The sequence below is a fragment of the Momordica charantia genome (assembly GCF_013281855.1).
Source record: "Momordica charantia cultivar OHB3-1 chromosome 2 unlocalized genomic scaffold, Mcharantia_2.0 BLBB01000002.1, whole genome shotgun sequence".
NCBI classification, from domain to species: domain Eukaryota; kingdom Viridiplantae; phylum Streptophyta; class Magnoliopsida; order Cucurbitales; family Cucurbitaceae; genus Momordica; species Momordica charantia.
Genome location: NW_028275160.1, coordinates 5,797,984 through 5,810,954, shown reverse-complemented (window position 1 = coordinate 5,810,954; position 12,971 = coordinate 5,797,984). Strand labels below are relative to the sequence as shown.

Here is a 12,971-nt window from a genome sequence, read left to right as displayed (position 1 = left end):
AAATTCATGTCATTGTTTGCAGTCCAATACTAGCGGGTGGGGTGGCACTTAAGATGACCAAACAAGGTTGAAGTAAGTGGGAAGTAAATATTACTCAAATGAGGGTTTCAATTTGTGGGTGGGACCCATCTAAATTTTGCATAAAAATATATATTTAAACGTTGCATAAAATAAATTATTATCTTCATTATTGACAAAAAGGGAGGATGAGATCGATAAATTATTGAAAATAAACCGGTAAGAAATCATTTAATTTAGTCTACAAGCTCTCAAAGGACATGTTTTTATTATTTAAGTTCAATAATCACGCATTAATTTTATCTTCATTAGTGACATTAAATAAAGTATTGGACAATAGTGGAAAATAAAAAGTAAAAAAATGCCTTTTCCCTTTTAAAATTGTTTTTGAAAACCACAACCAACTTACTTTCTAAAAAATAATATTTTGAAACAATAAAGAGAATGGAGTAGTTGTTTAAAAACAGCCAAAAATATTTTTAAAAATTAATTTCAAACTCTTTTTTTTTTTTTTAAACTGTTTTTCCGGGAAAAAATAGCAAAATTTTAAATTATTTTGTCCACTCTAAAGCTGCAGAGAAAGTCTCTGCACGGCATGACAATTACAAAGCGCGGGGTCAAGCCTGCCCTCCTCTCTCTCTCTCTCTCTCTCTCTCTCTCACAGAGGAAGCAGAGAAAAAGAAGCTTTCTCTCGCATGGTGGATGGTGGGCTCCTCCGTTAGCTGCGCAATGAAGTTATCCACAAGCATGTTTCTCTCTCTCTCCCCACTCTGGTAATCAAGTTTCTTCCTCTCTCCTCCATGATCTGAACTTCTGTCAGTTTTTTTGTTTGTTGCCTTAATCATTTCCAGTGTTCTTCTCCAAAGCCGTGTGTAGAAGCTTTTGATATATCAGAGCTATGAGCGATAATGTCGCTTTTCTTTAAAGACGCGGATCCTGTGTTTCAAGGTGCAGGGACCAAAGCGTATCCTCATCAACCGCATTTTATGTTTCTATTTTCTTTATTCTTTCTCTTTCTATTTACTGTTCATGCTATGGAGGTTTGCTGGAAACTGTTTTAGTGTTCGTTGCATTACTTTCGATATACTTATGAGGAAGAAACACGTCTATTTGTTCGTTTTTTTCCCTCGATTGTAAGGATGGTGTGTTGTGCTTGTCCATGAAGTGTATTACGTTGTTCTTGACCTTTCTTTTGTAAGTGGGCTGGAAATCTGGTGTATCGAGAGCCTCCGAGTAGTTCTTGTCCCGAAATCTTCACACGGGAAGTTTTACTCTGGAAGTGCTTACATAGTTTTGAACGTAAGTTTTTCACGCTTTGCACTCTTTACTTAATTCATTCAGAATCCTTGAGAATTTGTAGCTCTAAGAACACCTACCTTTAAGTCTTTATTAGAGGACAGAGTAATTAAACTTGCATACTTCATTAATTGAAAAACAGGTCTATATATAGACCACTCATATACAAGTAGTTGCATAAAGTTAACTAATACAAGATATGTAACTAACTAGTCTAATAGTCTTGAATTTAATTTGTGGATTACAGAATCTCTTATTCTATAGTTTTTTAAGCTGCCACATTTAATCTGTTTTTCATGGAATTTGATCGCGATGTGTTTGTTACTCGAGCAGACAGCAGTGCCAAAATGTGGAATTCCCCAGCATGACATGCACTTCTGGGTGGGAGAAAATGCAAATAAGGTGTTCAACTTTTTTCTTTTTTGGTCATACAAGCAAAATTTTGTATCAATGGTAGCTACCAAATATCGGCTGTATGAAGAGAGTAGTAAACTTACTAATTTGGCTAGTCTGACTATGAAAATAATTCATATACAGACCCTGATATCTTAGAAACGACTATGAGTTGATGATTGAAACGGATATTGGACCTGTTTATATCATTTTTGGTGCTTAAATTCATATATGCATTTCCTTTCTACTGTTCTACCTAACAGTTGTTGCATTATTGGGATAACATGGCGATGCTTGGGTTTTCTGCATTAACAGGTTGACTCAGCTTTGGCATCAGACAAAGCACTGGAACTAGATGCAGCTCTCGGATCTTGTACTGTACAATACAGGGAAGTTGAAGGGCAAGAAACGGAGAAATTTTTATCGTACTTTAAACCATGTATTATACCTTTAGAAGGAGTTTACTGCTCACAGCCTCAGCACCCCAAAGATAAATCATATCAAATCAGGCTGCTGACCTGCAAGGGAGACCGTGCTGTTCATGTTAAGGAAGTAAGCAGCAAAAATGGCAACATTGTTTTTTTTTTTTTCATTTTAACAATGTTGTCAACTTGCATAATCACAGTCTTTGCATCTTCACCTGTTACATGGAATCTGCCCTGTTGAGTTGCTTGGATTCATTTAAACAGTCATAAAAAAGTTTCTGTTTCTATTATTGATGATAAGGATGATTTTTGCCTTCACTTAATCTTATTTGCACCGGAGGAAATGAGATAAGGCTAATCTATATGCATCTTCCTTAGGTGCCTTTTTCTCGGTCATCATTAAATCACAATGATGTATTCATCCTAGACACTGCATCAAAAGTTTTTCTCTTTAGTGGATGCTACTCCAGCATACAAGAAAGGGCAAAAGCATTGGACGTTGCTCAGTACATTAAAGGGAATAATCATAGTGGAAGCTGTGACTTAGTAACTATAGGTTGGTACATTTCTTTATTTTCCCATCCTTTTTTCCTATAACGATCAGCAATTTTTCATCTCTTGTAGATGATGGAAAATTTGTGGGTGATTCCGATGTTGGTGAGTTTTGGAGCTTTTTTGGTGGTTACGCACCCATTCCTCGGGATGTGCCTTCTGATCAGAAATCATCTGATTCTTCAACTAAAATATTTTGGTTAGTTTCCTTTTTAACAATCTTATACTTCTCTGTTAAATGATTATGATGGTTAATTTGTTCTTGCTGTTACTCGGTAAAATGAAAAAAAGGAAAAATACGAGTGATGCTTAAAATAAAAAAGAAAAAAGGGTCTGTGAAAACATACTCCTATGACATTTGACAGAGTTGAAATCTACTTGCCTCAGTCAGACGTTGCTCCGGTCAAGAAAGCACTCTCCCGTATCACACTTTCTTTGATTATTTGTAACTGTACCTCATGTTCAGAATATTCTTGTAAGCAGGATAAGCACTCAAGGGAAATTAAGCCAGAGGGGATCTGATATTTTGAACAAAGAGATGCTTGAGACAGACAAATGCTATATGCTAGATTGTGACTCACAGATATTCATTTGGATTGGGAAACATACCTCAGTTACGGAACGCAAGACATCAATATCAGCTGTAGAGGTGAGGGTTTCTTTTATTACCCAGCCATTTGCTAATCCCCTATCCCCAAAACAGATTTTGAAGGGAAACGGTACATGCAAAAACATACTTCATGATGAGTAGCAACAGATTCAACTTGTTATTCCTTTTCCAATTAATTTTAAAAGTATATGCAAGACTAGGGGAATATGGCATCAGGGAATTTGTAGGACATTATTATTGTCTGGTGTCAGTAAACACCAAGACTTAAGTCCACATTCACAGACATTTAAGTCCGTAGCTTGCTTCTCTGATTGTTAGCCAACTCATAGTGATTTGTCCAAAGAAAACCATGTGATTACTTGTCCCATTAAGTATGAGATAATGTCAAGTTGGCAATACCGAGAACATCTTCAAGATTATTTACATATTTGACTTATTATAAAATTAAGAGGTCCGACTTCCACGGAGCTTTTAAGTTAGCTTAGAGTGAGAAATAGATTGAGTTTATTGCCCTGAATATAATTTTTATAACATTTCTTTCTTCAAGAAAATCCAATTCTTAACATAATCACGTGCAAAAAAGTTGCTGACTGCTAAACTTTAGTTACCATCTAACTCCAACTTTAGCTCGTTTTTCCTCTTTTTAGTTTTGTCTAGGAGAAATAGTTTGAGCATCATTTGTGCATTTGAATACAATTTGAACTTCACATCCGTTCCATCTGGAATTATATTGTACTTCTTCTGATCCTCTTCTCTATCTCAGGATTTTCTCAGAAAACAGGACAGGTCAACTGGGACCCACTTAACTTTACTAACTGAAGGGTTAGAAACTGCTGCATTTAGGGCCTGCTTTGATGATTGGCCGAACACTGTGGAGCCAAAACTATATGAAGAAGGCCGAGGGAAAGTAGCAGGTTTAATTCTTTTTGCACTATAATGGAGAAATACCTTAGCAAGCAGCAGAAATGTGTTTAATTTTCTTTCATTATTTCAGCAATTTTCAAGCAACAGGGCTATGATGTGAAGGAGCTTCCTGAACAAGACTTCAAATTCTGTATAAGCATCCAAGGGATGATCAAAGTAGGTTCTCAGTGTAAGAAATTTAAGGTTGACTTGTGGCAGCTGGTAGTATGACACAATTTTATGTCGGTTCCATGTCAACATTTCAGGTTTGGCGGGTAGATGGGGACAAGATTACCCATCTTACAGATGTAGAACAGAGAAAACTTTTCACTGGGGATTGCTACATTGTGCAATATACATATCCTGGAAGTGGTAGGGATGAGAATATAATTTATTCCTGGCTTGGTCGCAGGACTGTCATGGTAAGAATGACTTATCGTCATGTACATTGTAAATATTTCCTTTATAAATTTACTTTATTTTCTTGAAGGTTTCCAGACATCTATTAAAGAGGACAATTGGGCTTTACTTTGGGTGTTGTCTCAAGTGAAATTGTCATACCACGGAATTTTTAAAGACTAATAATGCTTTCATGCATATTCACTCAATTAAGTAGAAACCAAGTCCATTTTATTAATTAAAAGAAATAAGGAACATCTACTAGCCTAACATGCTGAATAATAAGTTAACTAAAACAAAAACTGCAACTAATCTATAAATCAAGACCAGTTGTTTAATCATCCGAAATAAGCAATAGCAATATGAAATATTTTGCCATGAATACTCATCAAACTGGATGTTGAGAAGGTGTATTATATGGCATATTGGTCTTTTCTTGTTATGGTTTTGGATGAAAAGGGTTTCTATTGCAGATGAAGGAGATGGATTTAGGGGTTTATCTCCAAGTTTTCATTTTCTATTATTATCAGTGCTAAGCCAAATGGGACATTTAGAACTTTTAGAGGTCTGTCTCAGAGTGACCCACTCGCTGGTTTCCTTTTTATTTAGGTGGCTGATATCTTTAGTTGATTGCGGTTAGAAGGCAGTCAATTCAGAGTCTGTTGAAGGTTCTAAATCTGGATGAAATCCAAGTTAGTGTCTACCATGTCCCATCTTTAGTTTGTTGATGACACCATATGTTTTTCCTTATATATCTCGATTAAAATTAGGAGTTTGTTTTGAGCAATTCATATCTTCGATCAAGTCTGAAGTTGAAGTCAGGAAAGGAAAAAAAAAACTATGTTTATTACTAGTACTAGTAGTGATATTGAATCCAAAAGTTGGATGCTTTCTGGCAAGTGATAATCCAGTGAATGACCGCTCAGATGCCATTATTTTTTCCCAAAGTTCAAATCCTATAGTCAATATTTTTTGGGAATCTGTCTTTGGTAAATTGAATATGAAATTACAGAAATGCAAAAGAGTCCCACTCTCCAAACTCAAAAGCTGGTAAATTAGCGCTTAATGAAACTTTGTCCAATGTGCCCCTGTAGACCTGTACTGTCATATATTTAAAATTCCCACGAAATGTGTCAAAGTAGTTGAAAAGATTATTGAAGACTTCATTTGGTGTGGTTTTAAGATAGTTTCATCTTATTAATTGGCTATTGGTAATGTAAAGAAGAACTAATTTTTCCCTTCATAAAAATTGGTAGAATTTTCCAAGACATAGTAGCTTTACGGGCTCATAGTCATCAAAGTATGGTCCTGTAACTAAATTAAGTGTCGACTCATGTATACAACTATTGTAGACCTGAGACTCATTTCAAAATGCAGAACAATGATCAAGGAGCAATCAATGACAAATACGACCATTAGATTTTGGGAGGACGTGGCTCAAAAGGATCCCATTGAGTTTGCTATGTTCAATACTCTATAACTTTATTGATTGAAAGCAAGCTAGCATTGGGATTGCTTAGATTCCGAATTCTAGATCTTGGAATCTAAATTTCAGAAGACATATGAACTATAGGGGGGTGGAGCGGGCATGATTGACGGTTTTGGGGAGGATTTTCAGCTTAACTAAAAAATCAACTCTTGGAGTTGGGTGTTGGAAGGCAGTGGAATATTCTCTTGTAAATCCTTCCGAGATCTTCAGCTTCTGGAAGTTATACCAAATATTCTGTGCATTGTTATATTATATGGAAGGCTAAATATTCCAAAGGGATCAACATTTCTATTTAGATCCTTTTCTCAGGTGGCTTGAACACATTGGATAAGGTTTAACCAAGGTACCTCTTGCTTGTCCTTTCCCCTCCTCCTGTTCTGACAATGAATAAAAGAACCACCGGTTCAATCAATCGAAAGGCAAATCCACTCAATGTTTGATGAAAAAGAATGAGAAAAACAACTGGTATTTTATCGATAATCATAGGACATGAATTTTTATTGTTACTTTTTTAGTGGAATCGAGCATGCTTGCATTAGTTTTGAAGGGAAGGTGGAGATTCACTTGGGTACTTGTTAGATTACTACTTGAATTAAGGAAGAAGAAGACTTGTTGTCAAGAGAGGGGAAGAGGATGGACAAAAGCTTAAGATTTCTATTTGCCTCCTTAAGAATGAATATACAGGTTTAGAGTTTCGTTTTCTTAAGCATCGTGGGCTTAGGAAAATAATGGATTGCTCCAATACTCACAAGTCTTTGATTAAATCAATTATTGGTAAGAACATTTATTTATTTTTTAGTACAACCAATGTGAGAGGGGAGATAGAACCTCCGACTTCAAGGGAAGGAGTAAGATGTCTTAACCGTTGAAATTTAATTGTATAATTACCCCTAATAAGTATGGGGTCTAACATAATTTGAGAGGCATTTCTAATATTTAAAACTTATGGTACCAACCATTGATTTTGTTCTCTCCCTCTTCCTTTGGGGTTCTCTTCAGTAAAATTTTTACATTTTCTACTTCTATTTTTATCTTTCCGTTGAGTACTAAATGCTGTTACACTTCACGTATATCTAGGAGGACAGAAGAGAGGCCATATCCCATATGAACACAATTGTTAATTTGACCAAAAGGGATTCAGTTGTGGTGAGTTCTTGTTTATTAATTTGACTACTTTTAATTGGTTTGTCGATTGCAACAGGTTAAGTTAGGGATGTCAAACAATTAAATAGCAATAATTATATTCATTTATGGGAGCTCATTTATATAATTTCTTATGATTTTACCTTTTGTGCTATCAGAAAAAATTTCCTGACTTGTAACCTTTCTTAACTACAGGTGCTAGTAGTAGAGGATAAAGAGCCAGATCTATTTTTCTTTATTTTTGAGACATTAATTATTTTTAAGGTGCGTCACACGAGTTTCCTTTTTCCCTATGCCTTTCTTGTGTGTGCTTACCTTGCATTATTGTTTAGGGAGGAAAGAGTACCCGATACAAAAAGCATCTAGAAGAGAAAGGTATTGATGATGATACATATGATGAAAGCAAGAATGCACTTTTCCGAATTCAAGGGACGGGCTCGAATAATATGCAGGCAATCCAAGTTGATCTAGTGAGTTAAGAACTGAGATCTGTATAGTATTTACTTCTGGCTCTCAGCCTCAGTCTCTTTCTACCACAACAACTTTTAGTGGGCGGATATTTTTTGAACACAAGATTCTAAATTCATAAACACAAGATTTCTAATGTAAAATAAGAGGTTGTTACTTTATACTGTATATAACGTTACCATTATAATCAGCTTGGAAACGTTCAGTCATTTCTTGAACACAAGATTATGATGTTGTATAATCTTGATCTCTATTTTGTAGCTTTATTTTTCCTGAAAACCAATATTGTGAAGTATCAATATAATTTGACAAGAGAAAGTAATGCAGGTTTCAGACTCCCTAAATTCATCCTATTGTTACATCCTTCAAACTGAAACATGCATTTTCACTTGGATTGGCAGTCTCTCTTCGACCAGAGACCATGAAATTCTAGACAGGATGGTCGACATGATAAATGTAAGTGAATTATATCCTTGGAACTTGGGTACAAAAATATAACCAATTCTCAAGTCAAGACTTTCAATTGTTTAAGGCATGTTTGAAGAAAAAATATGGATCTAAAACAGGGTTTGACAGACAACTTTTTACTGACTAGAAATTGGTTTGCCTCTCTCCGAGGAATTAAATGCTTGATATCATTTGTAGCCGACATGGCAACCTGTATCAGTCAGGGAAGGGAGTGAACCTGATTTATTCTGGGAAACACTTGGAGGAAAGTCAGAGTATCAGAAGGGAAAAGAGGCAAAAGGACCCATTGAAGATCCACATTTATTTGTCTTGAACATCAGTGAAGGTATACTGACAATGTTTAATCTTCTAATATCTTTTTGAAAGGCAATGTATCTCGTTTGGTTTATTATTATCGAAATTCAAATTGGTGCTGAAAATTGTCTAATGGTGGGTTGTGCTTTGTTTGGTATTTGGTTGAAATTTTCCTTACAGGTGATTTCAAGGTATAGTCCTCTCAAAATTCTAGAAATGCATGCCATTGGACTGGTGCTGTCTTGGTATATGACGTGCCAAAGTTCAATTTTAAAGTCTCCTTCGGTGTATAATGTATATCTTCTCTATCCTTGTAAAGTATCCTTTGCTGTTTGAATTTTATAGTACCAAAGCCTGGTTTCAAACTTTCAAGACCTTGGCTTGATAATGGTGATTTTATATCAAAAGCTATCACTCCCTGATATTATCTTGGTGCTTTCTGCATCTCCATGTACAGTCCTTCAGGGTCATTAACAATAAACGTGTATATTGCCTTTGATTTATTCTCAGGTGAAGGAGATTTACAACTTCACCCAAGATGATCTAACTACTGAAGATGTTTTGGTGCTTAATTGCCACAATGAGATTTATGTTTGGCTAGGCTGCCACTCAAACGTTGGGGGGAAGGAACAAGCATTTGATCTTGCCCATGTAAGTATATATTTTCTTGATACGCTGTTGTTTCAATTTGCAGATGTTACTTTTTTTTTGACAAGTTATTTTAAAATTTTACCTTGGACAAAATGATCATCTCGAGTACCTGCATATAAATATTGGTTCATTTCACCTTTTTCGTTTCTGAAAAATATTCAAAAAATTCTCGAGGTATCTTGACCCAAAATCTTGGTTTTTTGGGCACTGGAATTGTGCTTTTGCTGGCCACCTGTATATCGAGACATTATAATTCGCGTACAACCTATAAATACTTCAGCGTATTTCATAATCATATGATTCAGTTTATTTTCTTCTTGTTTATATTACTGCAAGCAAAAACTTCCGCGAAGTTCTTATTAAAGAAACTATTGGTGCTTGCAGAAATTTCTAGAGAAAGATATTTTGGATGAAGGAATTTCTCTTGAGACTCCCATATATGTTGTCACTGAAGGACATGAGCCACCACTTTTCACCCAGTTCTTTGAGTGGGATTTCTCCAAAGCAAATGTAAGAATGTTCTCTGACTAGGTAAACTTTAAGAATACATGCGTCTTGTGTTAGATGTGAAAGTCATACCACACTGCCACTTCCATTACATCTTATAAGTATAATTATGTTAGAATTTTCCTTTTCATTTCAATCCCTCCATGCTATTTGCCAAAAATTGGTACTTACACAGCCCACTTCTAACTTAAATTTCAAGTCGTGATCATGTCAAGACACATTTGATTGCACTACGTCAGAATACAGTGCAGCCACCGTGATTATCACTCAATGCTGTTCATTTGTTGCACTTGCAGATGCACGGTAATTCGTTTGAGCGGAAGCTCGCTGTTTTGAAAGGAAAATTACAAAATCTTGATGTAAGTGGCTTTTATAAAGGAGATTGGCAATCCTTTTTTGCAAGTATCATTCTAGTAACTTCACTAAATCAGTACATAATAGCGGCTCTGGCTGTTTGTTGTTTTTATACTAAAAAGAAATTGATTTTGACTATCCATTGCAGTTTGATTGCAGCACACAGTTTATATTTCTAATTTCTTGCTTCTCAATTATCTAGTCACCTGTAAAAAAATCATGGAAAGCACTCTCAAGGGAAACTACACCAGATGAATCAAGACGCACCTCCATAAGTTCCTATCCGCACGAAAGAAGTCTATCTCCTGCATTCAGAGGTTTAGGGCCCCATTTAAAGTCTCCAAACAGAGATCTTTTTTCCAGTCCAACGCCAACTGTCAGAATGCTCAATTTGACATCTTCTCCTTCTGAAAGTGCTGGTAAGGGGAGGAAAAATATGTCCAATTATATATATATATATATATATTTTAACAAGAAACAAACTTTTTATTGAAGAAATGAAAATAAACAAAAATTGTTCAAAGATACAAACTCTCGAAAAAGTGAAAAAGAGAGAAAAAAAGGAAAGGAACTTGCTTGTTTTTCTCCCTATTACAATTCGAATTATAGAAACGTTTGTTTGAAGCATAAAATGAGGTAGTTAATATCAATTAAATGTCTGATAAGCTATTGAAATTGTGGTGGTTAGATCTCCTGGTATTAGACCCTTTAACCATGCAATGAGTAAAATCTTTTAATTCGATTGTGCATTTTGTTCGTTATTGGACTGTTTAGAGAATGATGTATTGTGAACCTTAAACAGCAAAAGACTACTTAGCTAGCACTCTACTCTGTCTTTTTTGTCATTATTGATTGGAATATTCATAACCTGTTCTAGCCGCTTATCCGCACCTGCAGGCTACCCGACTGCAAGATCATCATCACCGGTCTCCAGTAAAGGTAGCGATATCCTTCAGAATAATGGGGACGTGGTTGCTGAGAACCTACCAATATATCCATGTGAACGGCTGACCGTGGCATCTAAAGACCCAATTAAAGACATAGATGTGACCAAACGAGAGGTAACTTATTTTCGCTCTTTTGTAAGCTTGAATGATTGTGTTCAAACACCCACCCCCACTAAACTCAGATAAATAATGGAAAAAATAGCCTGAGTGAGACCATGATTTAAACCTTCGTAGCCACCTACTTAGGATTTAATATCTTACCAACAAAATGCAGTAGGATTAGGCGATTGTCTCATAAGATTAGTTGGGTGCGCACAAGCAGGCTTGAACACTTAAAAGGATATTAAAAAGCAATAATGATTTCTTGATATTCTTATTATTTTTTGTTTGATTTCTACCGGCTATGTCTGATTGCAACTATTGTTCGACACCAACTTTCAATCTATCTTTTACTTTTTCTCCTTAAATTTTTTTTCATAAATAGCTTGAGACATGCTAGTTCAAATATCCCAGTGGATTAGAAGCAGAGAAAACAGCTACCAAACCAAATGATAACCAGCTTTCCACTGTCATTACTTTAAAGTTCAAATTTTATCCCTGCGAACAATCTGGTTATTGTCATACATATCAAGCATAGAAAGTTACAGTGTTACTTCAAATTCTTGTTGCATCTTTCTTTCTCATTCAGAAATCTGCATTACCTGGTTGATTCTTCAGGCATATTTAAGCGAAGAAGAGTTTGGAGAGAAATTTGGGCTGCCAAAAACAACCTTTTACAAGCTTCCAAAGTGGAAACAAAACAAGCTCAAGATGACCCTAAATCTTTTCTAATGAAACTTATGCACGATATCCTTCTACCCTCAATCATGAATAGATTCTCATCTTACTTCAATTTCACGTTTTTCTTTTCATTTATGTTGCTATCTCTTTCCAGTCATTTGATTTGATTGTTGTTCTTGATGGTGCACGCAAGAAAAGTGATGAATTTTGATGATTTTGATGACTTTTCCTCCTCTTTCTGTTTTTGTATTCCATCACCAAATTCATCATAGAGGAAACAATCTAGCATAGTTTAATTGGTTAAACATCTTATGATAATGCTAACCATGGTAGGATTAAATAATTGCGTCGGGAGATTATATGCCAACAACTTGAAAAGATAGCTCAACTGGTTAAGGTATATCTAAAAAAAGTTTGAGGGTTGACCTACCGTCGCTTAGACTTGAAAGAAAAGAAAAAGAAAAATTGCTTCTAGAGGTTAGAAATGTTTCTATAAATTGGACCAGAATCTTAATTATAAAGAGATGTGATAAGAAATGAATGGTTTATAGTTTCAATTGAGTTGTTATTATTGACATTATTTTCCAAGGATTTTTTCAAGATTTCTGTAACACAAGGTTCTAAAGTGGAGGCACCTGTTAAATCAAGAAAATTGTGGAAATTTATGATTTTTTTTTTTTTTTTGGTATTTTATCCCTGGAAGGGTTGAACAATAAGACAATGCCAACTGGTTGAACAAAATTTAAACAACATTACCAAACTCGACATATCTTTTATCTTCCATTAATGTTGGTTTTCTCTTAAATGCAATTTTATTTTTTTAGTATATCAAATATAGGAAATGAAAATTTGAACTTTTTGACCTAATTATTTGAATGGTAAAATCTCTAGGGTCATAAATTCAAAAAGTATATTTAGGTTTTTATTTTTTATAATTATTTTGTCAAATTCATTTAATGTCATTTTTTGAGTACTACGATGTAACTTCTAAAATAGGTTGATTATCTTTTTTTTTCCTTCAATTTTTTTATTGCAAATTTTTTATTTCGTATTAATTAAATTATAGTTTTAAAAAGCAAGAAATGAGATATTATGGAATTTTAGAAGAGTCGAGAAAATAATCCAGTCACGAAATTAGTAATTTTAAAAATAACATAAATCTTCTTTAGTAGTTTTATATTTTCTATTTTATCTAACATGAGCTTAGTTAAGTGATAATTGACACATTTGTCTCTAATATGAGTTCGAAACTCTTCAACCTCCGTTGTTTTATT

The 12,971-nt window shown here is 34.8% G+C and overlaps 1 protein-coding gene across 5 annotated transcripts; it reads left to right on the top strand.

Moving 5' to 3' along the window:
• Window positions 1-621: 621 nt before the first annotated feature.
• Window positions 622-11,911, top strand: VLN1 (villin-like 1). 5 transcript variants are annotated; one of them, XM_022292671.2, is made up of 23 exons: window positions 625-791; window positions 885-982; window positions 1,218-1,317; window positions 1,648-1,716; window positions 2,023-2,259; window positions 2,511-2,688; window positions 2,757-2,883; window positions 3,168-3,333; window positions 4,058-4,208; window positions 4,289-4,374; window positions 4,464-4,619; window positions 7,163-7,231; window positions 7,424-7,492; window positions 7,561-7,698; window positions 8,024-8,152; window positions 8,342-8,489; window positions 8,639-8,649; window positions 8,969-9,109; window positions 9,494-9,619; window positions 9,913-9,975; window positions 10,173-10,389; window positions 10,868-11,031; window positions 11,635-11,911. In XM_022292671.2, exons 2-23 carry the CDS (start codon window positions 927-929, stop codon window positions 11,746-11,748), a joined length of 2,715 nt encoding a protein of 904 aa, XP_022148363.1. In that variant the 5' UTR covers window positions 625-791; window positions 885-926; the 3' UTR covers window positions 11,749-11,911. The 5 variants fall into 5 exon arrangements, with proteins under 5 accessions (XP_087977372.1, XP_022148363.1, XP_087977371.1 ...); XM_088121245.1 differs by having other exon boundaries at window positions 870-982; XM_022292672.2 differs by having other exon boundaries at window positions 628-763; window positions 870-982.
• Window positions 11,912-12,971: the final 1,060 nt, after the last annotated feature.